The sequence below is a fragment of the Chelon labrosus genome (genome assembly GCF_963514085.1).
Source record: "Chelon labrosus genome assembly, chromosome: 15".
NCBI classification, from domain to species: domain Eukaryota; kingdom Metazoa; phylum Chordata; class Actinopteri; order Mugiliformes; family Mugilidae; genus Chelon; species Chelon labrosus.
The window spans coordinates 997,465-1,022,869 of NC_140348.1; the positions used below are offsets into that span (position 1 = coordinate 997,465).

The window sequence follows — 25,405 nt, forward strand, 5'->3', positions numbered from 1 at the left end:
CGGCCCCTATCAGTTTAGGAATCCACGCGTATTGCTTTAAACTGTTTCTGTAGCGTCCACGTCTTTCCTCGGCATGCCAGCCCTGCCGTTAACGCTGCCAGTGGATGCAGCAGCAGCAGCTCCCATAAAAAAAAGCATATTCGTTGCAAGCGAGCCCAACTTCCCACCGTGGCCACGTCTAAAGCCGTGTACTGACCAAACCTCTTAATGACAGTGACGGGGTGAAATAACAGCAGGAAAAGATCGGCTCTCGTCACCTGAAATACTGAAGATACTCTGCTTCCATTCCGTCGCCTCGCTGGGTGTCAAGAAGCCTCGAAGTACGGGGATCTCTACGTCTAGCGGCATGACTGACCACCTCTGGTTTCTGCTCAGATGAAGTGAGAACTCCTGCCTTCTGTGAGGACGGTCCCAGGTCCAAGCCGGCGATTATACGCTGTGCTAGAAAGACAAACCTGATATCTTAATCACCGATAAAAATGTTTATTTCCACCCATGTGGTACAAGCTGCATCAGTGAGCAGCCATGACAGGTTCGCGTTGCATTGTGGGAAGACTAATCAAGGCGTGCATCACATGTTGTCAGTGATCGCAGCCCAGAGATGTGGATGCGGAATAGTATGGTCAGTTGTTCATATATTGGATGAAAATGGTAATATTCTTGAATTGGAGGAATTTAATTCTAAATATAATATTAACTGCTCAATTGTAGATTACAACAAAGTAACACAGAACATTCCAAAGGCCCTTATTCAAACAATACAGAATAATTTTTTGAATATCGCATCACCAAGATTACACAAAATTAAAATTGATTATGTGGACCTGGTAGATACAAAATGTAATAATAGATTCCTTAAGCAAACTCTTGTTAATATTTTGTGCCCGGGTAGAACAAGAAGCACTCCCTTCTTTCTTGGTTATAACAAATCTGAAATATTTTCAATTAGAACAAAATTCTTAAAATATCCAATTCCCCCTAAACTTAAGGAAGTACATTTTAAAACAATAAATAATATATATCCCTCTAACGAATTTGTAAAGAAAAGATTCAATTTTGAGGTAGACAATTGCCATTTCTGTAATTTTAATGCTGAAACAACAGAACACCTGTTTTATGAATGTCAATTGGTTCAGAATTTATGGAAATCTCTTCACGACCTGTTGTCCTCCAGATCTATAAACATAGATTTCTTTTCATATCTAAACATCCAGATGGGTGTAATCCTCAAAAATAAAAAGGATGAATATTTGGTTAATAATCTAATTATAGCAACAAAATATTATATACATAAATGTCGATTTGCTAAGTCCTCCCCCACATGGTTTGCACTTAAAAATGAACTCTTGCTGCTCCAAAGCTGTCTTATAAAGGTAGAGAATGCCCAGGCTAAAAAACTGCATAAACTGATATTAATACTTCAGTTGAGCTGAGTCCCTGTTATTTGGTTTGTTTTATGTTATTTATTTTGTTTTAGTTTATTTCTGTTGTTTTTTTTGTTTTTTGTTTTTTTGTGTGCTGTCTTTCTAGTTTGTTCTCCCTTGCCATGTGAATGGTATGTCTTTTCACCTTTATAGTTGGTCTGCTGGAGGTGTGACTCTGAGGTATAGTACTACAAGATTTATATTGTACAATTTGAGGATGTCATTCTTTATTTTTTCAGACGTATTGTAATAATAAGAAAAGACTAAATAAAAGGTTAAAAAAAAAAAAAAAAAAAAAAAAAAAAAAAAATGTGGATGCGGAATAGTTCTCTATGAAAACTGACAACATTGTAAACTGAACCGTGTTCAGCAACTTCATACGGAAATAGCCTTACTGTCCTGAATAAGCTCCTGTCCGTGTCAAAAAAAAAAAAAAAAAAAAAAACGGCATTGAAAATACACAAATTTTCTATTACAAATTGACAATAGTTTATTTTTATTATTATTATTATTAAATTACTGAGGTCATATAATTCATATTTTAATAATCATTTCAGTAATAATAACAATAGAACATTTAGGCATAAATGCATCTTCGCCACCAAGCTGAAATAATGTGCTTAAGTCAAGAGAGCTGTTTGAAATCATTATTCTTAAAGTATCTAGAATCCTCAGAGACTCCAACCAGATGAAAAATATATAGCCTATATATATTTTTTTTTTTTTTTTCGTATTGACACAGAAACCAATAAGAAAATCAGTCAATAACATATTCTTGCAAAAGAAGATACTGTCATGACTTTAACTTTTTAACATTTTCTATTCCTTCAGGGTATTGAGTTTTGGATTGCCTCCGTTATCAGCCCCACTACATCCATCAGTCTTCAACGTACTGGACCAGGCATGGCGTCAACCACTGATGTTCTCAGAAGTATTGTCAACAGAGGCTTTTAGCATCCTCCTCAATCTTTTGCTTCCCTTTTCAACTGGTGACGGATGCATGTTGATGTGTTGTCAGTGTCTGAGATGAGTTCCCCCTTTAAAGCTTTGGGATCAAAGTCATTGTCAATGGTGCAAGAACCAGAGGCAGTACAAAGACAAACAATACAGTACAGACTGTACGAAACAGTTGGGAGAGAATGCACTTATAAAGAGACATTATGCAAAAGACAGAGGGCAGCGTCAACTACTAAGCATACTAACAGAGTATGAGTTAGGGCGATTGTAAATGTTTGACCTATTAGCAGCAGTGTGTGCAAAGGGCTGAGTATAGGTTATGATATTATTGTGGCTGTGAGTAAGTCTGTGTATGGTGTATGTTCAGTCCAGTTTCAGCAAGTTCTAGAGTCTGATGGCTTGAGGAAAGAAACTGTGACACAGTCTGGTTGTGTGGGCCTGAATGCTCTGATACCTTTTCCCAGATGGAAGGAGGGAGAAGAGTGTGTGTGAAGAGTTTGTGGGGTCATCCACGATGCTTATGGCTTTGCGGATTGTGGCGTAAATGTTTGTGATAGCGGGCAGAGAGACTCTGATGATCTTTCCAGCTGTCTTCACTCTCTGCTGCAGGGTCTTGCAATCTGAGATGGTCCCAAACCAGACAGTAATGCAACCGCTCAGGATACTCTCTATGGTCTCTGTGTAGAATGTGGTCAGGATAGGGGGTGGAAGATTTGCTCTTCTCACCTTCCTCAGAAAGTAGAGACACTGGGCTTTGTTGGTGATGGATCAGGTGTTGAGTGACCAGGTGAGGTTCATTTGAGGTTCATTTGAAAGACGTTATCTATAAAAAGTTGCCGGAACATTGTTCCTCGTTTTTTTTTTCCAGAGATGATATCTCGTCTAATTCCAGGTAGTTCATCACCTGATTTGTTAGGTTAGATTGTATTGTTGCCAGTTTAGTAGAACCAGTCTTCATGCCAGCAGGCTGACAAATGATACCATATTCTGTTCCAGACTGTTTTGTGTTAGTCTCTTACTCCCAGAATTACCATGACAGGATCTAAATCCATAAGTTTTATGCAAAATGTTTGTTATCCGAGGAAATATTTCTCCAATAATCTAATATCCTCTGACAGCTTGTGAACATATGACCCAGTGATGCTGGTACAAGCCCCAGTGTTCAAGTGAAGGATCTACAGTATATCTGGAAATATTTTATATGAACTAAAAAAGACCATGTCTAGCACAGACTGAAGAGCCATGAATCTGTTCTAAGGCTGTTACCACTGACCCTAGATCATCTTGCCAAGCAGATTTCAAGTGTTCCATATATTAGCAGGTTATCTGGTACAGTTTATTTTGGGGTTTTTCTAACCTTTCTATATTTAAGCATGGTGAAGTTTGGTCATGTAGCTAGTAGCACATCATCTACATGTTCCAGCAATTCAATAAACCTGCAAAGGAAAAAATGAAATTAATATTTTTTTGACCAGCAAACGATAAGGACAAGGCCATATATGTTTGTATCGTTTCTCCAAATGTCTGCGAAAGGTTTTGGTTTCTCTGACTCCTAGATATTTTAACGGACTTGAAACTTTAAAGACCAAAGTTCCAAATGATTGATCAGCAAGTGCATTAAGGTACTAACATTAATTTTATATCCTGATATGTGTCCAAATAATTCATCATGGGAATGAGATTTTATGGTCCTGCTGGAGACCTGCTAGTCATGCTAGGTTCTTAAATAAATTACCAGAGGCTTGATCACTAATGCAAAGAGCAATGGGGATAACCTCGTCAAAGGCCTTCTCTGCTTGATATATTTTAGTACGGGTATTGGAGTTTGATGAATATATACACTGCCTGGCCAAAAAAAAAGTGTCACACATTGATTACAGCACACATTCGCTGTGGCTTTGTTTTGATAAGCTTCTGCAAAGTCATAAGATTTATTTCCATTCAGTGTTGATTATAAATTAATTTTTCACCAAGCTCTTGTATTGATGATGGGAGAGTCTGACCACTGTGCAAAGCCTTCTCCAGTACATCCCAAAGATTCTCAGTGGGGTTAAGGTCTGGACTCTGTGCTGGCCAATCCATGTGTGAAAATGATGTCTCATGCTCCCTGAACCACTCTTTCACAATTTGAGCCCCATGAATCCTGGTATTGTCATCTTGGAATATGCCCGTGCCATCAGGTAAAAAAAAACATCCATTGATGGAATAACCTGGTCATTCAGTATATTCAGGTAGTCAGCTGACCTCATTCTTTGGACACATAATGTTGCTGAACCTAGACCTGAGCAACTGCAGCAACCCCAGATCATAGCACTGCCCACACAGGCTTGTACAGTAGACACTAGACATGATGGGTGCATCACTTCATCTGCCTCTCTTCTTACCCTGATGCCCCCATCACTCTGGAACAGGGTAAATCTGGACTCATCAGACCACATGACCCTACTCCATTGCTCCAGAGTCCAATCTTTATGCTCCCCAGCAAATTGAAGCCTTTTTTCCTTTTAAATGTTGTGATAGTCGATTACGATCAGGATTTTTTTCCGACTACATTTCTTCCTCAAAGATGATGGTTCCCCACTATCCTTCCAGTTTTTAATAATGTGTTGGACAGTTCTTAACCCAATTTTAGTAGTTTCTTCAATCTCCTTAGATGTTTTCTCTGCTTGATGCATGCCAATGATTTGATCCTTCTCAAACAGACTAACATCTTTTCCTTGACCACAGGATGTGTCTTTAGACATGGTTGTTTCAGAAATGAGAAGCTACTCATTGCATCAGTTGGGGTTAAATAACTTGTTGCCAGCTGAAAGATAATCACCCATGCAGTAATTATCCAGTAGGAGGCTCCTACCTATTTCCTTAGTTAAATCGAGGTGGCGATTTTTTTTTGGCCAGGCAGTGTATTATAGTCATAGGTTGCTCTAAATAGCTTATATTTTCTTAATAAATGGAAGGGATGTTCTGGTTATCAAAAAGATCCACACACTTGGCCTCTCTGGTCGATTCATTTGTAAATAACTTCACATTAATAATTCTTGATTCATTTTTGATTGATTTGTTGTTCTATAGCCAGAACCTGCGTGAATTTCAGTTATTTGTCTCTCTGTGCCTCCGACACTCTTATTTGATGAGCCAGGTTGCGGCTTGTGTTTCTGCTTTGTTGATAAACAGATGATTCATCCAATCACATGTCAATGCGCCCCTTCGAATGGTTGTGTAACAAAGTATCAGATTAATTTATGCGTCATGTGAGTCCAAAGGCACTCGGCAGCAGAAAACCATCCAATGAATACACCCAAAAAAATGAATGACAGCTAATCTGTCTGACCCAGCGTTCGGTGTTGTTGCCTCTTTACGCGTTTCCCATCAGGCGAGAGGTGTCCAGTTAAACGCAGAAAGAAACATTCGCACAAGCAGTCCATACTTTCAAGCTCCATTTAATGTCCTAGCAAAAGGAATATGTGACTGTTCCGAGGAGTGAGTAAAATAGAAAGTGCATTTTTTTTTTTGTTCACTGGAGTTCAACATAATAAAAAAAGATCAAAGCAGTTTCTTTTATGTCAGACGGAGCAGAATTCTTAATTTTGTAGAAAGAGCAAAGAAATCAGTAAAGGTACTCTGTTGGAGTATTTGGTGGTATGGTGTAGATCAAAGGCACATCACAGCTTTGTATCTCACTGGGGATTGTTGCACACGCACAGAAAACACACATACACATGCACAAGCCTTCTAAGTACATCATTTCCCATGTGGCTCTGACACACAGTCTTGCGATCTACAGTCATGTTGATGGAAAGCAGTCATGGAGAGGTTCTGAGAGGCAACAACGTTTATCGAGAGCATGGTGCGGTTTAATTTGGAGCCTGTAAAACGGATAACATAGCATTTAAGAATGTCCATCTCAACCTTTATTCAAGTGGATATGATCCTAAAGAAATCAGATGAAGCAACGGATGATCAGAGGAGTTTTTTATCTCAGATTCTGTTACCTGTGTGTTTTCTTTTTTAAATAGTTTCCTTAAAGAATGACCAATATATCCTTGGTTACAACTACTCTCGCTCTAACAGTCAAAAAGAAAAAAAAAACACATTCAGTAAACATTCTTCTCTAAAGGTAGTTTCCCTTATATAATCTGTAATTTTTCCTCTGCCATTATGTATACATAAACAAGTTTAATAACATACCAATCAGTGGTTATTTCACAATTGGAAAAAAGCACAAAATGTTTACACTCTTTTACAGGTAAATAAAAGTTTTTGTTGACTCTTTTCAATAAGGGCATAGCATAGTTCAGAGTTCATCTCGTCACCTTGTCGTCCCCTCATTCTGCCATTGGATCTTTACATACAAATATTGACAAAGTGATGGCTTGTGCTCTGAAGCCATCCAGTCTTTGAAAGAGTAATAATCAGGGAGAAGGGGAGGGGCTGAAGATGCTGGAAGAGGAAGTTAAGGGGAGAGACAGGGGGTTGGGGCCTCATAGCTGGCCGTCGCTGCAGTGGGCGTCCTGACTGCCGCCGGGCTTCTCTGCGTCCTGACTGGGCAGCTCTTTGAGGATGAGGGCAGCGCTCTTCTCTGAGAACTCGTCGCTGTCAGGCTCCAGTCCGTCTGGGCAGGGCAGCTTCAGGAGCTCCTCTCTGAGCTGAGCCGTGTGTCTCTGTGAGGGGGACAAAACACACACATTTGACCTGGCCTTATAAATGCGTAAGTTACTCCTTGGTATAAACACAAGGAGGTGAGTTCTGTAAAAAAAAATTCTCCCCAGTACAATGGTTGTAAAAGGAGAAATTAGCTAGAGAGACTAAAACCATTTTATACCAAGCTGTAAACACGTTTATTTCTGCTGTAACTTTAGACATTTTAACACGGAAGTGATCATCATTTGAACAGCTGCAGTTTTTGGCAGTTAAATGTTACATGTTACAATTTGGACCGGTTTATAAATAAAACATGTTAAAAAGGGCAGTCATCTTATTTTGAATTAAAAACATAGGTGTAACTATTTGTGTTACAATATCCTGTGTCTTAAAAGGAAGCTAGGGTGGCCTGTTGATGGCCTGATGTCGCACTGTTTATTACCAGGACATGACGGTGCAGTGGCCGCGTGGCTTTATGCAGACTAACCTACTGGCATCGTCTTTCTCTACGAAGCCTCATTTCTTAAACAGCTTTGAAAGAGGAGACGTGGGTTCCTTCAGCAGCGTAACTGAAGTTGAGATAAGATTATATAAGCAAAATAGTCCAGCAAGTAATAAGGAATGGGGGCTGATAGAATCAATTTCCAAATCCACCTGCTAAGTGTTCACATGTTAAAATCTAATTACAGAGGAGATCAGACACATTTTGCAGGACGGTGCACATACTTCATCCATACGTACATACTTGTTAAGAAAAGTGGAAGGTTGCCTTAAGAATCCAGCTCACCACACAGCTAGTCATTGGAATTATGACTTAAGGGCCCATTAGTAGGCACCAAAATTTATGAAAATAACCAGTTTCCCATCAGACATGTGAAGCCCTCACATACACCTCAATGTGCCGTGATTGTTTACAAGGGTGGCCCTGGTATCAGCATGTGCAGTCATTAAACAGGTGACCGGGTTCAGGTGTTCACACACCAAAGACGCATTAAGGATGTTGGAGGTGTGTGAGCCACTTGTGGTCAAGCACAGTACGCGCTGACTGATATTACCGTCCTCAACAGCGCCCAGGGTCTTTGTTTACAGGTGTGCTTAAGGTGAGCTACAGACCACACTGCTCATTATGCTTTACAGCAGCCGAGTTTTGTATCATTATGCTACACAGTGCACACAACCCATCCAAACAACAAACAGCCCTGTCCCTGGCTTTGAAACAGCTGTATCAATAGTGATTCATTGGAGACAACAGCTGTTTAATGTTATACTGTACTCCAACTGTTTGTCTGCATACACATAGCCAAATCAGTTATTTTCACTTAACCTATTCTTGTTTCTTGTTGTGTTATAGAGAGGAGTGAATGGAGGTAAAACTATGCTTACGTAGAGGATGGTCAGTGGAGTGTGTTGAGCGTTCACACTGCTACGGTCTGAGCAAACTGATTTCATTGTGTTGTAAATGTGTCTTGAGTGTTTACAATTCTGTTCTTGTTCTCTTGTAATCAGATCTCCCAAGATGCATTTTAATTCCTGGAATGGAAACGACTGCAGAGACTGAAATGCTGCTTGTTCAGGCCAAATGTCAACCAACAGCCACTTCCAAGTATAACGAAACATCATGTGACAAAATCACCACGCACATAATTTATATACGCCAGCTGCGCTCTATTTACATGTAAAATGATTACTCTGCGATAAAGGTAGATACTAGAGCTTTTTTTATTTTTGTCTCACGCAGAGCCAAGCCCAGATCTCAGAGCCAAGGCAATGCACATAATTAAGTCCCAAATCATCAGCTCTTATGGGAATGTGAGCCCAGCAATTCTAAACTGTACTGGATTGAGCCAGTTTGAACTCTTTGTTTTATATATTTGGTATTATGTTTTTTCACACCAGTACTAATGTGTTTCAGCACAGTACCATCATACTGATTAGATTAAATCTAAAAAAAAACACATTTAAATCAGCAGTAGCTCTTAAAAAGACATTACCTTTAGAGCAGCAGCATGGTGAGACATGGTGCGCCCGACCCTCTTGTCGCTGCTGTACTGCTGGATGTCAGCGATCCACTCCTCACACTGAGACATAATCTCTGTTCTCTTCAGGTAGAAATGTTTGTGGATCACCTGCAAACAAACAAACACCACAGAGTTCAGAATAAATCCTGACAAGATAAAAAGAGGCTCCCATAAGTAACTGTGACAAATATTAGTTTTTTTGGAGTGACACAAAGCTTGACAAACCATTTATCAAATACACCGGCCAGGCATAACATTATGACCACCTTCCTAATGTTATGTAGGTGTCCCTTGTGCCTCCGAAACAGCTGTTGTCAGTTTGGGATCTAGTGAATTTGGAGGCCAGGTCAACACCTTGTTTTGTGTGTGTGTCTGTGTCAGGCTGCATCCTGCTGGAGATGGCTGCTGCCATCAAGGAGTGTCATTGCTATGGGGTGGGGGTGCCTGGTCTGATCTAGGTGAATGTCTAAGTAACATCCACATGAATGACAGGTCCAACAGTTTCCCAACAGAACATTGTATTGTCACAAGATAGTCAATGCTATCTAATGCTCCCGTCAGTGGTTGATGTGGCTGATCGGTGCATATGTCAAGAATATACTGTTGCAGGAGTGAATAATACTGAATACAAAATACAATGCTTTCACTTTAGCGAATCTTGTCTGCTTCCCTGCAGCTTCAAGACAAGAAACTGGAGCTTTAATGCAGATAGAATTGGAACTCCTGGTCAGTTTTGTCACGTACATCTTGTCTGCGATTAGTACAACTCAGTCAGGAAGAGCAACATGCAAGCAGCCAAGCACATGTCAGACTCTTAATGCATGTCTTGTGCTACTCTGAATCAAAGGTCTAAGGACATAGGGTCTTATGTACTGTAACAGATAAAAGCATAGAACACAAAGTAAAACAATGTTATATAGTAAAAATAATGTTCAGCTTCATGTTAGTATGGCTATAAACAAAACCACACCAATCAACATCATAACAACAGTGAAGTAATTTACAGTTTAATATAAATAAACTCCATTCTCTAGCTTCTTTCTTCATATCTTAATAACTGAGTGGCTGTTTATTCTCAACGGTGCTTCAATTACTCCGACATTGTTGGTGTGACACTGCTTGATGGATGACGTCAAACATCTATACCAGATCCCCCTCCTCCTTCAGCTGAATTCCTTGCAACAATTGCCAGGGCTGGCCCATCAGTATGCAGCGCGCACTGTAGTGGATGTGTCTGTAGGTGCTTTTGTGCTGGTGGAGAGAGGGGATTAATTCTTATGGTGGCTACTGATTTGCTGTTTACCAGGAACACAAAGGGTTTGGGGACCGACTTAATATCTCTCTTCCTTTTACATCTTCTCTGTTCGCACCATTGTCAGTCCATCTTCTCTTGCAACTCAGTCCTCCTAATCTACACAGACACTCCCTTGGCTGATTCAGTGAGGTGGAACGATGGCTCCCATCTGAGAAGGATTGTTTCAAGGTCATATACATGAGGTAAACATGCTGCTGCTGCTGCTGCTGCTGCTACAAAGAATAGGCATCAAGACACAAAGCCCATTTACAAGCCATGATGAGAAACATAATGGCAGAAGCACATTCCTGACATTATGTGTAGACATGATCAGATATTGTGGGACCTTTCCCGAGGGCTTCATCTGGCTTGGGCCCACAGCCATTTGACTTTTGATATTTGGACTTGGCCATCAATCAAAGCATGAGAGAAAACTCTGATCGTGGGATTATGGTGTCTTGGCAAATGACCTTTCAGGAAATACACGTCTTTAGACAAGCACATGCAAAGATGTATGGAGCAATGTACACAAGAGGACATCCAGTTCATGTGTGCAGTCAGAAACTAGTTCCTCTAATGGGAAGCCAACAAGTCAGTGACCTTTAAGGCAATGCTGTTCACTCATTATTCCACAGGGCAATCACAGAGGAAGAAGTGCAGAGGAATGGATGTGTTAAAACGCTTGAGACACAAAGAGTCGAGGGCGAGACTGAATCCTACAGTCTTTGTTTTCTGTATTCCATCTGTAGTGTGCCAAGGATTCTGGTACCTGCCCCACTAGCCCTGACCCACTAGCAGAGTGGAGGATAACATTTTCCAACTCTGACAACCACAACACAAGCTCCCACAACGGAAAGGTACAACACGAGTTAAGTAAAACATACCACTATATCAAACACTGTTTATTCTCAGCCGACTATCATCTACTTCTGTAAGTAAGTTGTATCTGGTGATTCATGTTGAGGTAAAATCTAAATAAATAAGTCAATCTAGCTAATCCAAGAAATGCCGATTAAAAAACTGAAAAACACTAAGGCTTAAATGACATTACTTTTGACTGTGCTTGGTCATTGATCAAAAGATGCCTGGTATGGTTAAAATCCTGTTAACATTCCTGTTCTGGTAACTACAGTATATGCTAATTACTGTATGTGCACCTGTTTAGCCTGATGTGAAAAGAAAGATGTATGTTGTTATTGACACAAGTTATCTGAATGTCTTTTCAAGCCAAACAGAAAGCGGAGGTATTACTGGAAGTCATATACAAATGCATGTCTACATTTATAGCACTTTACCAAAGTAAACAGCTAGAGTACAAGCAGAAATGCACAGGCACATACATATTTGGAGCCACTTCATTTGGTATTTCTACATAAGTCAATGTCTAAATCGTAGATGGAATAGTACTTTTCTCAGGCTCCAGGAAATGGAATTTACTTTAACTGAGGATAGATGATGGTGCCAAGCTGCCAGCACACAGGATCCTACAAGATCCCACAGCTATAGATACACACACGTCTTTAAGAAAAGATACCAAAGATACGGATGTCTCTCTAAAATCAATATATAATCCAACCAAACAATCCAATTCCCTGACTGGACAGCTTCCTAACACTCAATGTCGCATGTGACAGTGTTATTATGAGACAGTACAAACAGGAGTGCAGTGAATGAGAAGGATTTAGTGTGTGATTCAAAGTGTTTTGGCACACATTACCACTCCACATAAACTTGATAAACATGCGCCTGGCAGCAACTGGGCAGCTGTACAAACAAATGGTTTTGTCCAGAACACAGACATTCATGCTACGATCCTCAGCATAATGGGATAATTAACTGAAAAAGTAATGTATAAATGAGCTTGGCAGGACGCACTGGATTGAATGTTCACCACTGTGGTGGATGAGTGTAGGATCCATTCTATGGTAAAGAAAATGCCTTCAAACATCCAGCTATTAGAACACTCTCCAAAACATAGGCTTCATCCAAGTCCACCATAAAGACAAGACTTCACAAGAGCAAATATACTATTTATAAGCCTCAAGATTTTCTTTGGGCTAACCAAAGACCCCACTGACTTACAATGCTTACTTCAAATAAACAGATCTGATTTCAGCTAACTGCTTTTAATGAGGGTAGATTTTGGGACTAATAGAAACAGTTTTTTAGGAACAGTTTTCCTCTGCATATTAGGCAGGCACAGACACTTAATACATGGATTTTTATTCTTTGGCATTTAATTTAGTTTGAGAGCTGTTCTATTTATTGTGAATTTTTACTGTGTTTTAATCTAGTACTTTAGCATTTGTTTTACCTCTTACTCCTCATTGTCTTTGTTTTGACTGTGTATTTATACATGCTCTGACTATTCTGTACAGAACTCTGGTGTAATAATTGACGTTAACACTGACATACAGTTCCATGACAAATGCATTAGAGAATGTTCAGTCAAACTGTTCATTGTTGACCAGTTTCCAAGGTCAACAATAAACTTCAACAAAGTGGAGCAAATGTAAAGTGTGTTCAGGGAGATGCTCGTAAAAAGGCTAAGGACTAATTGAAATCTAATGAGTTCAATGCCATGGAACATGTACTGTACATAACAAACAGGTTTCACCAAGGAGCAAGGGTCCAGTACCATTTCAATACAACCCAAACCTCTACACTAATTGATCCTTTATCCTCATTTAGAGAGGAGGTATCGGTAATGTTACCTGCTGAGATGATGAGAATGACAGTCAGTATTGTTTAAGATGAAACATGACTGGCCACAGGATAGGCCATAAACATCTTTACGAATCATCTTCTGCGGAAAAATGACCTTCTCACTAAAGAGTGAGCTCTTTTTTCTCTGAATGTACCAAAGTGTTGATGTGTCCACTTATGTTCCCAATGGATTTGTTTTATTTTTGCAGTTTAATAGTAGTTTTACTTATAATGAAAACTTCGTTGTGATTGCACGTTGGGGATGACAGCCACAGGTTACCAATATCAATAGCACACTTGGAATTAACTCCAGACCCTTTAGATGCTTAACTGTTGACAAAATAACACAGACATAGCCAATATATGTCCATAAAAAAGGTTGGTCAAATCCAATGTTAGCAGAAAATGGAATTCTAGTGTTGCACTACAGGTGTTGAGTTTATGGTCATCACAGCTTTAGAATACTTTTTTTTCGTGATAAGGAAGCAGCAGTGCTCACAATGAGGTCAAGATAATGGATAAATGGAAGAAGCTGGTGACAGTTCAGAACAGTAGAGCTGTAGCCTGCTGTTCATGCAGAAAAATCTGATAGGTACAAGAAGAAATATGCAAACTTGTTAAGTGCAGGGCATCTTCTAGGTCAAGAAGGGCAAGCAACTCTGCTGATTTTGCTTGGCCAGCTGATTTTCAATCATTCTGGAAGACAGTGTATTGCTCAAGGACACTTCAGCATGTGGTCCATGCTAGCCCTCTGGTTCGTGGACAACCTTCTCTACCTACTAAGCCACCAGCTCTACCTATTAAGGAGCCCCTTAGTAGTGGGTTTGCAAACAAAAGAAACACTACAAGACCGAGTACAGTCACCCTGAAGATGTGATATGTATCTGTGGCTCCACTGTGAAGAAAATGGGTCACTGTGACGATGCCTTTTGCTCTCACTCATATAACTGCCACATTTCTGTGTCAGGATTCAAGGTGCTAAACACGGTCTCTCGTGACAGGATGTGCTTAGGCAAGTGAGAGGCTTGACATAATCTGTCTCCAGATACATCAACTGAGCTGGAGCAGTGATCACTGGATTGTGATTGTTGGATCTTCAGCGGAAGACAGCAGAAGTAGGTCAAAATGCTGTATATTTAACATGCCATGCATACTGTTTCCAGGAAATGCCTATTGTCTGACTGTAGGCCTGAGCAGCTTGATGAGCTACCAGTAGACAGCGAGATGCAATTATCACTTCAAAAAAACATCCATAACCATGGGTGGAAATGAGAGCAGTATGTGAGAAAAAAAAAAAGACAAAAAAAAACATGCCACAAAGCTAGCCACTTACTACCTTGTTAATAAATTCTAAATCACAGCAGTCATCTGAAAATGTTCAACCGGTTTGATGCTGATCTCATGACTGTATTTGCAAGTGGAAAAAACAATCACCCAATCAGAACAAGTAAATGGGATCAAGAAGTGGAGTGTTAAAAGTGATAAAAACATTGACCAGAGACAACACAGGGAAATCAATATGGTTGTTTGAGTTGCTGCAGTTCAACTCAAATGATCTCATCTTCTGTTGTGAAAATTATTAGCTGCTCCAAGCAATCTATTAGCTATTTTGTCCATGAGAATGACTCCAGCAGCACAGCTATATCACTCCCTACTGATTAGTTATGGCAAAACAAAAAATTGACAACACACTCTTAACGAGGAAAAATCAGATGGCATGATCAAGATGTCAGATTGAGTTAATCATTTAAAATGCAATGTAGAATAATGTCTGACCATCACCCTCACCCATTTTCAAACTTCAATAATATACCCTTTTCTGTGGAATATACAGTAGTTACATCATGACTACTATGAAAGTACCATAGTACCATAATAAAAGCTAGAGAATGGGCCACTTGCCTAATTCTGTAACATAAGGATCATATTCATTTATCTGCAAATGTTATGCCTAGATTCAAGTCAAAACTGAATGTTATCAAGTTACCTAAAGGGCTTCAGCAAATATAAACTGCTAAATGTGAACTGTATTTCACCAAAGACCACACTAGAGCTGTTTTTGCTCTTTTTTATTTAGCTTTGATTTTATCTGCACTTCTAATAAATCAAATAATATAATATATATCAAACTATTAAGTTGAGTTAAAGAAGAGCTTATAAGATTTTTTAAGACTTTGACTTAAGACTTGAAAGAAAGAAACACTCTTGTGGTTATCATCAAGAAAGTGAGGACTACTAAAAGAGTTAAAACAATTGTTTTACTCTTTGTGTTTGTCTCAGCTGAGGACTTAAAAGTGCTAAAAGCCAGTGGTGAGAAAAGCACATGGGAGCACCCAGCTCACCAAGCAGAATGGAATTTATGTGTGGGTATGTGTGAGATTGCTCAGCCAAGTGGCAATGCCAATGATCATATGTACTCGCAATATCTTTTGATACAGTGGTCCATTTCATTGTGACACTTATTTTTTCTTTTGTCAGACAGACTTCTAATATTTCACCTTCAAACGCTACAGTCCATGTACAAGTAGCGTGGGCTATGGATACAAGGGGAGAGTGATGTATAAATTGAATCAGAATGTATATCCTGAACAAATCTAAACAACAGCAATCTGTCTGTTTAATCCTTGTCAATTTGGCTCGCTGCTTTATTCCTTGACGAATTGGAAAGATCGAGTACAATGAATGTTTTATTTAGTAGGTTTTTTTTTTTAATTTCATTTCAAGGTGACTTTAATGCTAGGTGGTTAAACGGTGCAGAGAAATGCATTGGCATTATATCCACTACGATGGCTTCCCAAACTTGATCAAATTGTAGGTCTTTCCACAGTGAATGTAGATTCAGATTATTTAGATAACCAAAACTAGGCATAAAGGTAATATTTTAACCAAATAAAAATAAAAATTAGAGAAACTAAAATAATATTTTATGTTCAATAAACAAAGTGAAATGAAATTTGTTCAAACGTTGTAGGAAACAAAAAAGAAAACAAAATGTTAATTTACAATATGACTACTATTGTTTGTTTGGAGATTTACATCACTCAGTGTCTAAATTTGGAATTACTATCTCCTTCAACAGTGTATGTACTGTGTGTGTGTGTGTGTGTGTTTCTCTCTCTCTCTTTCTCTCTCTATATGACTCACTCAACAGAAGCAATAATATACTTCGGTAACATAGCTACTGAATAGTGGTAAATTTCTGTTTATTTAACTCTTTTTTTACTGCATTTACTCTCTGCTATTTTTTTCTAATATTCAAATATTTCCATATACCTTATTAGGCATTAAAACTAATTAGCACTTGATAATTAACAGTTTCTCATTCACGACAGTAAATCCTACCTCTTTGAAGCATGGTGACGGGTTCCGCATTTGCTCCAGCATTGCCCACTTGACGGTGGCCTGACGGATGTTGCCATCATACTCCCGAGAGCTCTGAGTGCCACTTGGAGTCCCGCGGGAGCGTTCATAACCTGGCTCATTGAAGTAAGGCTCAGCCACCAGGATGAGGGACTGCACCGACACTAGCACCTACAGCAGAATGATGAATGGAAGGAGACACAGACAGAAATTAAATGAAGTGATTGAAAATATGAACTATGAACTCCTAAATTATATCATGATTACCAGAAGGGCTGCGATGAAAACTGCATTGTAATACAATTTATGTTTCCAAAAAGCTAGACATAATCCTGATCTACAGGTAAAGTAGCCTGACACACCCTGTGTGTTGGAGTGTCCTTAGCATCTAAAACCTCTAAAATGATCTTGGCAATGGTGGACACTGGTGGGAGAGAGTGTGACAAAAGCAAGGAATATTTTGACCCCATACAGATACATACTTTAATATGTCTTTAGTAACAGCTTGATTAATGCCTTGGCCTGTCTCAAGGAGACTGAGGACGTCCTCCTGGACCACACCATTGGCTCCCAGCCACTACATTACCAACAATGATGATTTTTGTCTTGGAGGCATGCCTGCTGGCCCCAGCTACACTGGAACTAGATCAACTTGAAAATGCTCCATCAAGTGGATACCATGACTTTCATCTGATGTCATATGCTCGTCTTAAAATGGGTATATCTCCCCGGTTGATGGCAGCTTGATTCCAGCCTACTCCCATGTCTCCTATTCACTAACCACCTCATGTTCCATTATTGATTTGCAGCAGGCTAACTGGAATGAAAATCAATGAAGACATCTCTGTGCACTCTCCAACACTACGTATGAGGGAATTACTGTATATAAAAAAAAAAGAAAAAGGAGTGATCCATTTGAAAGGGCTCTATTTCGCTTAATGTTGGATTAATATGAAAAATTAATATTGTGAGTGTGCATGGCAAACAAATAAAGATATGGGTGTGTGTCTACATGCCATGTTGACGAACTACACAATTCTGGATACCTAGCCATCCCTTTATGCTTAAGTGCACACAGTCTACACAAAAACACAACCAAAAACGATTGGTGAGTAAACATATTCCTTTACCAAGAAATATAATTTAAAATGAAATCACAAATGCAATGACATTAGACCTCTGCCCGAGAATCTTGAGGTACATGCAGGCCTGTATGGTGCTAAAAGGTCAGGGCACATCCATCAAGAGCTGTATAAGTAATCAGTAAGATCTTAAAATCGATTCTAAAACATACTGGGAGCGAGTGGAGACCTGCTAAAACTGGAGTGATGTGATACCTTTTCCTGGTTCTGGTTAAAAGACTGGTAGCTACGTTTTGAACTGTCTGGAATCATAAAATTGATTTAGAGTTCAAACGGGCTGTTACAATAATCCAGACGTGATAAAATAACACCATGTAAAATAGTCTCTTTGTCTTTACAAGACTCAGATGGTAAAAACGAGTTTGGACTATCTTATTCATACGGGACTCAAAACTTGAGTTAGTATCAAATCAAACACCTAAGGTTTTTTGCAACAGTACTGATGTTTTTGCAGACGGAACCAGCCATGGGTAGAACTTGCTTTGGCAGCTGTTTTGCCTGAGTTTAACTGCAGGTAGTTGTTGCTCATCCAGTCTTTGATGTCATGGAGACAATTATACTCAGGGTTTCCATGTCTGAGGTGTTAAAAGGCACCACTATCCTTCCAGTTTTTAATAATGTGTTGGACAGTTCTTAACCCAATTTTAGTAGTTTCTGCAATCTCCTTAGATGTTTTCTCTGCTTGATGCATGCCAATGATTTGACCCTTCTCAAACAGACTAACCTATTTTCCACGACCACAGGATGTGTCTTTAGACATGGTTGTTTAAGAAATGAGAAGCTACTCATTGCATCAGTTGGGGTTAAATAACTTATTGTCTGCTGAAAGATAATCACTCATGCAGTAATTATCCAACAGGAGGCCCATACCTATTTGCTTAGTTAAATCTGGGCGGAGACTTTTTTTTGGCCAGGCAGTGTATTAACTCATTTCACCAAGCCCCATAGTACATAGCTCCTGGGGTGTAATGACAGGGCTGTGATAAACTATTGCCTGTAACACAAAGACTCAAACAGATCCATTCAGACGGATGACTCGATCGATCTCTATCTCACCTGTAAAAAGCTTGAGGTCTGTGGGTTCCATTTCTCCTCTGGTCTCCCGTGCCATGTGTTAAGGATGCTTAAACATACCTGATAAAGAAAAGAGACATGGTAATCACACAAACACAGAAGACACATTTATGAAATCAGTCTGAACAAAATGGAATATATCACAGAAAGACATGCTTGAGGCTTACACTGGGTTATATCCAGTCTGAAAACATTCAGGGCAAATATCTTATGGCAGTTTATGATCAAGTGCTAGCTCCAAAATCAGCTTGCCTAAATCCATATCAAAGTGTACTTTGCAGTAACATTTAGTTTAATCTTCCCCCCTCTAGCAGCTTAAAGATTAGAAAAAAACGTTTCCACACTGTCTGACTGCATTATACAGTGTACCAGTCTTGTGGCGCCAGTTACAATATTTTAGAAAAATAGATTACAGACTAAGCTAATTATGTCAAATGGGTCATTATAGTGAGTCAAGTTTTTGGTTTGGATGTCTAAAACTTTGCACCTGTAGAATCACTGTACTGGTGCAATTAGAATTTGTTGCATGTCTCCCCTCAGCAATAAGTTTCTTAAAATCCCTCTGCCTTCTTTTTCCGTTATTTAACCACCAAACCTTCCCATGTCAAAGTCTAAATAGCTGCTTGCTTCTGCTTTCTTATAGCAGCTGTCTGTTTCCATTACGGAAACACATGTGGACTGTCAGAGAAAGCCTAATGAAGAGCAGCTGGAGGTTCAACACACCCCCAGCTTCTAAATGGAAGAGAAATGCCTTCTAAATGTCAAGTTAAAAAAAGAGAAGGAAAAAAAACGGTGATATGACAGACCTGGAAAGGTATTCAGATATACTGCGTTAATTTTTCACTTCCTAGCCTATATGAGGTGTTTTTCTCAAAGCTGCACTGCAAACCAATTCTCCCAAGCCAAGGATGTTTTTGTCAATTTTCAATCCCTTATAATCACTACGTCTTAGTCAGGTATGTCATAATGTTTTATAGTTTTTTTTAAAACATGTTAAGCTATTTAGAAGCGTGTTCTTTAAGAATTGTCCTCGATAATTTTTATGATAGATTTGACCTCAAGCTTTTTACATGATAAGTATCCAAATATGACATTCCTAGTCTATTTCAGGGAGTAATAAACCATAATGATTTGACATTCTGAGTCTTAGTCATGTCAATCAAAAGGCACCTTATGTCCTGCAATGATCTCCACAACAAACGCAGTGGAAAATCTATGCTCACGTTACTCTACCCATCATCAAGAATGCAAATATTCCGAGGTTGCAGTGATGCAAGTATGTCTTCTGGATTTGTTTTCACACGTATTTGTATCTGCCATCAGAACCTGACAGCTTACAGTGTTATAGTGTGCTATAGTGAGGGATAGAAATCATTCCAATACATTTCCGTGTTGGCACTTGTAGACTTCAGTACAGAGACAGAGTCATTGTGATTTCTGTATTTTGTACATGTGCATTCTCATGGTAAAACTAATAGAGATATAAATGATAAATCCTATATTACATTACATTAACTTCATCAGCAAAAGATTTTTTAACTTACTTTGCCATCATTGTAGAGGTTAGGGTTAAAGCGGACACTGTGTCCGCCTGTGGTTTCCAGATTGACCAGCGGAGGTGAGTTAGGATAGTCTTGGGGAAAATACACATCAAACTCGAAGCAGCCATTGGCATATGGGGTGTCGGCTGGGCCTGTGATAAGAACCTGTAAACACAAAGAATACATTTTTTTTACCACTAGCCGCCTGAGAAAGGTTAATTATTAATCACAATGAAAGATGGTTAATTAAAGGACAGTGCACTGATAACAGTGACTTTGAATTAAACAAAGGGCAAATGGCAAAATATGAATGAGTAATGTTGCAGATTCCCTTTCAGACTTTCTATAGGCCTCAACAAAAAAGGGTACTTTAAGCAAACAGATAGGGAAAAGTTCAAATAGTTCAAAAGTACTTATGTAATTTGTAGCAAAATTCATATAGTTAGTTAACTAGCCTGTATTTATAAAAGTAGATTTTAAATCACCAGTCTCCTTTCTCATTTCCACTTACAGTACAGACTGTATCGTGCCTCTATAATAAAAGTATCCTTAGACTTAATTCATCCACAAGGGAAATTGCTTGGTCACAGTAGCTTAGTTGCACATAAAAACACTCCACAAGTTAAAAAAAAGAAAAGAAAGATAAAATAAAATTTAAGTCTAGTAAAATCAAATAGTATAAGCAGAAAAATTATAAGATTGGCATATGAATAAATGTACAAGAAATAGAAATGTAAATAAATACATATTATATACATAGGAAGGATTAATAAGGTGCAATAATGTGCATTAACGTGAATAAGTTGGAGTTATCTGTTACAGAAAGGTAAGTTATTGTACAGGATTAGGACTGACTAGGGTATGAAAGTAGTCCTGTAAATTGAGTAGGGTATCAAAGTAGTAAAAAGCCGTAACAATGCCAACCCCTCCCTCAGCTGAGTTTCCATATATTATTTTATTTTATTTGTTTATGCATAATGGGTGCAACAACACCAAATGTATGTACGAACATATTTGGCAATGAAGTCTTTTCTGAATCTGATGCCAAAGCTTACTTGTGCCACCAGATGTTATTTTTAATGTGCACGGTTGTGTGCAAAGGCCAGCAAAAACCTGCCTTAAAAGGGCTGCACTTCACAGGTTCTCACTTCAGTTTGTGATTTATCATGTCCAGGGACGTCTGAGACTTGTGAACATCTTAACTCACGTGACTTATAACTTTCACCTTGGACTTACAATCAAAAGAAGCTGCTTTCAAGAAATCTACATTAACATTAAACACCAGGACAAAGAGTGAATATGTTTTTGGTTTTTTTCAGAGAAATGCAAACATGACCCAAATCAACACTTTAGTCTCGAGTAACATTGTATCTTTTTTTAACACTGAGATGACTCAGCAACTACACTTGCAACATTACTGGAGGGCACTGAGTGCCACTCATGCATTAAGTTTATTTTGACATGGCCATTCAGGTCCATCACTTTATTGCACTTCCCACCAAAGTCGAGTAAATCTGATCTGGCAGGATTTTCAGACTAAAAGCAACTTTGCCACCAGGGCAGTGATGAATAAATGAACTGGGCTTTTTGGCTACTAATGCAAGGATGCAGGGCTAAGGTACAAGGATGTATTGACCCCTCACAGATCATGAAGTTTCCACCTCACCAGCCACTGTCCCATTCTGCTGAACCTACTCATTAGGCCATGCTATTCTTGGGGGAAGTTCATTTTGGTACATTCATAAGATGTTTGCATAACAAAACAGAGCTTGAATGTGACACAACTACAGCGGAGGACAAAGATCACTACTTAAAAACTACGATTTGTGTTTACAACCATTGTGAAAGGTACTGTGGATGTTGTCTTTTGGGGACATATACATATAAAATGTTCCTTATTTAAAGTCATTTACACTGACATTCATATGCAGTAGTGTATTCATGTGTATCTATTTTTATTCTGACTTGTTTGAAGGCTGCTGTCTTTGTTTTGCCAAAACCAAGGTAAACAAATAAAGATTTTGACATTTAGTAAAGGAAACTGTCATTAATTAACTTGTGGGGTGACAGCCATTTCTAAATGTCACCGAAGGAATGAGTAAGAGCTGTCGGTGACAAGTTGTATGGTAGAAACCTAAGACAGAGAAAGCCAGCAAACAGTGCTGATTAAATATGACGTAGTTCACAAACCAGTGGACTCAGCTGATGACAGATCAGCACTATAACACTCAAAACATCATAACAATTTTTGTAACACTGCCATAATTTAAAAAGACCTAACATAGATAATGAACAGTTTAAGTGAGGCATTACCTTCATGATGTCCAGTCTCTCCTCATCACAGCGGACAAAGACACTGGAAGAGGATGATAAGGGCAGAGAGGTGGACAGGGTGACAGCCTCCTGGGCAAGGCGGCGAGATCTCGCTGCACTGTTGGTATCACTGGCATTCTTCACCTGAGACATGTAGTGATAGTTGACCTTGAACATCAGCTTCCCATCTTCGTCCTCTGAGACCATTTCAAAGGTGTCTGGACAGACAGGAGACAAGAGTGCGGACGTTCAGTATCACTGTCCTGTTGTAAGCAGGACCATTGCCACATTCAACTGTATAATGGAATCTATCCATTAATTCCTGTAAGCACTTAAAATGCCAGCTTAAATATGTTCATTTAATATACCAGCCATGTTTCAACAGATGATGTGATTGCAAAGTAATAACAAGAAATAGCAAAGTAAAGTACTGACTAAGCAGTTACTGTATGCTGCTTTACTGAAATGGCTTAGTTATTTTGAATGTTAATTGAATTGCAGCAGTAGAAGTCAATCAAGTTTCAGTGTATTTGTCACCACAATTGAAACATTACTTCCTCTTAATGTAAGACCACGTCCCAATGTACAGCATGCCTTTCTTTCTGCACACATGAAGGAACATGATGCGTGTTTGCGCTAAATTAGAAATATACTTACTGCTAAGTAGCGCCGGCAAGTTAGCCAGTTAGTCAAGATAGCTCTTCACAAAAACATAGTATATTTCTGTAATAATTTTTTAAGGCTAGTTTGTCTTTGCTTTTAGCTAAAATGAACTGTTTACAGCCAAGACACTTTGCAGTTATTTCAGAGATCGAGCTGCTGACAAAATCAATTGCAACACAGCAAAACCATTGTAATTAATCAGGATATGGCTGAATGGAAAGGGATCGAAGAGACAAAAAATATGAACACTATGGCAAGTAGCCTGATTAACTCTGAGTTATGAAAGTAGAGAGCATATTCCAAAGGAGGGAAGGAGACAGAAGAGAGTGTTTGTCTGTCTACATAGGAGGAGAAGAATGTCTTTTGAGAAGAGGTGGATGTACAAGTCACTTTTGCTGGCATGTGTGCACACAATCGGCATTCACAGACCATTAGCAGGCCACATGTGTTATACGAAAATAAACTCACCAAACTGTAGTTTCTTCATGGCAGCTACATATTTTTCTTCTAGTGAGCGGAGTATGGAGAGGGGCTTGGGCCGGCTTGTGACCTTCCTTGAAGACTCCACTAGTTTTCGCTCTGGTGAGGTAGCAGGGATTGGGTTGAGGAGCACAAATCACAAAGGTCAGAGTAAAAAAAAGAACAGGTTTTTAGAGTAATAGTATGGGGCAGAAGGTAACAAAACCTGGAAGGCCTGGAAGAAACAGCTACAGTCATCCTAACAAGACATGTGAAGGATCCTTTCATTGTTGTGTTCATAACTCATATACCAGCGAAATTAGCTTCTCAACAATCTTGCTGTGTGGTTTATGTTGAAAATTATTCACCGCATGAACTTTCACACATTTACCATAAAAGTATATTTAAAGAGGTACGTAAAGAAGTGTAGACCTCAGTGTTCTAAAAGCATACTTCCCCTCCTCGATCAGTACTGTCTTGCTCTTACGGATTACTTTTCTCAGATATTTCCTAGAGCTTGTAGACTCATTTAATGATCATGCATTTGTCAAGGCTCTAATGTAGCAAGCACTACACCGTATAACACGGCACAATGTGTGATTCCAAAGGCCTTTCTCGTACGGATTTCAGTACATGAATTGATATGGCATAGATCTTTATCCATAACTGATACCACACATGCTCACTTAGATAGCATCTAATTGCCAGCTCCCCACCCACCCAAGTGATCATTCAGATGTCCATTCAAGTGGGACAAGCAGGACAAAACAGGCGGATGGGGAATAATTAATATTGTGTACTGTGTAGCAAAAAGGTAACGGAGGAGGTGTGTCAAATAGTTCGGAGCAACTTCAGAAAATTAGTAGAAGATGTAAAAAAATACCTAAGGGTGAGTGTGATTTGTAGCAACAGACAATTTGGTCCAGTCCCAATTTAAATAAAAAAAAAACAAGCCAGTGTTGTCCTTAATTGAAATTTAATAGTCAGGCTGTGGTTAATCACAGCTGAGGGAATTCAGACTTTTTGGCAAACTTAGAAACCCACTTTCCTGTCCCTGCACCAAGAGGGCAGAGCACAGACACCAGATGATGATGAGAAATAAAAATGGAGAGGAAAAGATTGGAGAGTTGGGACCTGCTAAAATAATTCAGATCAAGTTGAGCGAGAAGAAATGAAAATGACTGGGTGCCAACCAAAAAAGTTTGTAAGTCAGGCAAAAAGTGGAGATGTAAAATACAAGTACCTCTTGTTTTTTTTGTTTTTTTTCCTTTTACTAATTTCTGGTTAACAACTGATCCCTAACAAAAAGAAGCGAGTTTGTGTTGAGCATGACCTAACTGCACCAAAAGCGATTACCCAAGAACCTTCAGCTGTGATTTAAATCAAACACTACAAGAATATGTGAGCATATCTGCTGCAACACATTTGGGCAATACATTTTTTTGTGTTGCTGTGTTTTGAGTATACATACCTTGGTTGGCCTGCCGTAGGCTGGTTGTAGCAGCGTATACTATCTCAGCAGTCCGCTGGATGTCAGGCACCAGCAGAGTCAAACCCTCGGGCTCTGGGTCTGAGCTTTCCGTCTTCACCACACCTTTACTTTTATCCTTCTTTGACCTGAAACACACACAGTCATATTTAAATAAGCTTATTTTGGATGTAGGTTTCATGCTGTAAACAGTTTAATTTTTTGTGTGGCCTGAGATATTTGATTTGGTATCCACAAAATAAGTCCACCATAATGTCTTGAATAAACTTTAATTAAAAATGATCAAATAGACAAAAATGGCTGCTTTTAGTTTGCCCTTAAAAC

At 39.0% G+C, this 25,405-nt stretch overlaps 2 protein-coding genes across 7 annotated transcripts in view; both read right to left on the reverse strand.

Annotated features, from left to right (window-relative positions):
• ttc27 (tetratricopeptide repeat domain 27) overlaps positions 1-613 on the reverse strand; it is a 51,283-nt gene extending 50,670 nt beyond the window's left edge. The window contains exon 1 of the mRNA XM_084561262.1: positions 258-613. Within this exon, the coding sequence (XP_084417388.1) occupies positions 258-348 (91 nt within the window). The 5' untranslated portion in view covers positions 349-613. The remainder of the gene's footprint in view (positions 1-257) is intronic.
• Positions 614-5,805: 5,192 nt separating this feature from the next.
• birc6 (baculoviral IAP repeat containing 6) overlaps positions 5,806-25,405 on the reverse strand; it is a 90,381-nt gene continuing 70,781 nt past the window's right edge. For all 6 annotated transcript variants that reach the window (XM_084562405.1, XM_084562404.1, XM_084562408.1 and 3 more), the window contains exons 66-73: positions 25,064-25,209; positions 23,602-23,712; positions 22,471-22,688; positions 20,161-20,322; positions 18,599-18,676; positions 16,383-16,571; positions 9,014-9,148; positions 5,806-7,042 (exon numbers count right to left, since the gene is read on the reverse strand). In XM_084562405.1, coding sequence (XP_084418531.1) covers positions 6,863-7,042; positions 9,014-9,148; positions 16,383-16,571; positions 18,599-18,676; positions 20,161-20,322; positions 22,471-22,688; positions 23,602-23,712; positions 25,064-25,209 — 1,219 coding nt within the window. In that variant the 3' untranslated portion in view covers positions 5,806-6,862. The remainder of the gene's footprint in view (positions 7,043-9,013; positions 9,149-16,382; positions 16,572-18,598; positions 18,677-20,160; positions 20,323-22,470; positions 22,689-23,601; positions 23,713-25,063; positions 25,210-25,405) is intronic.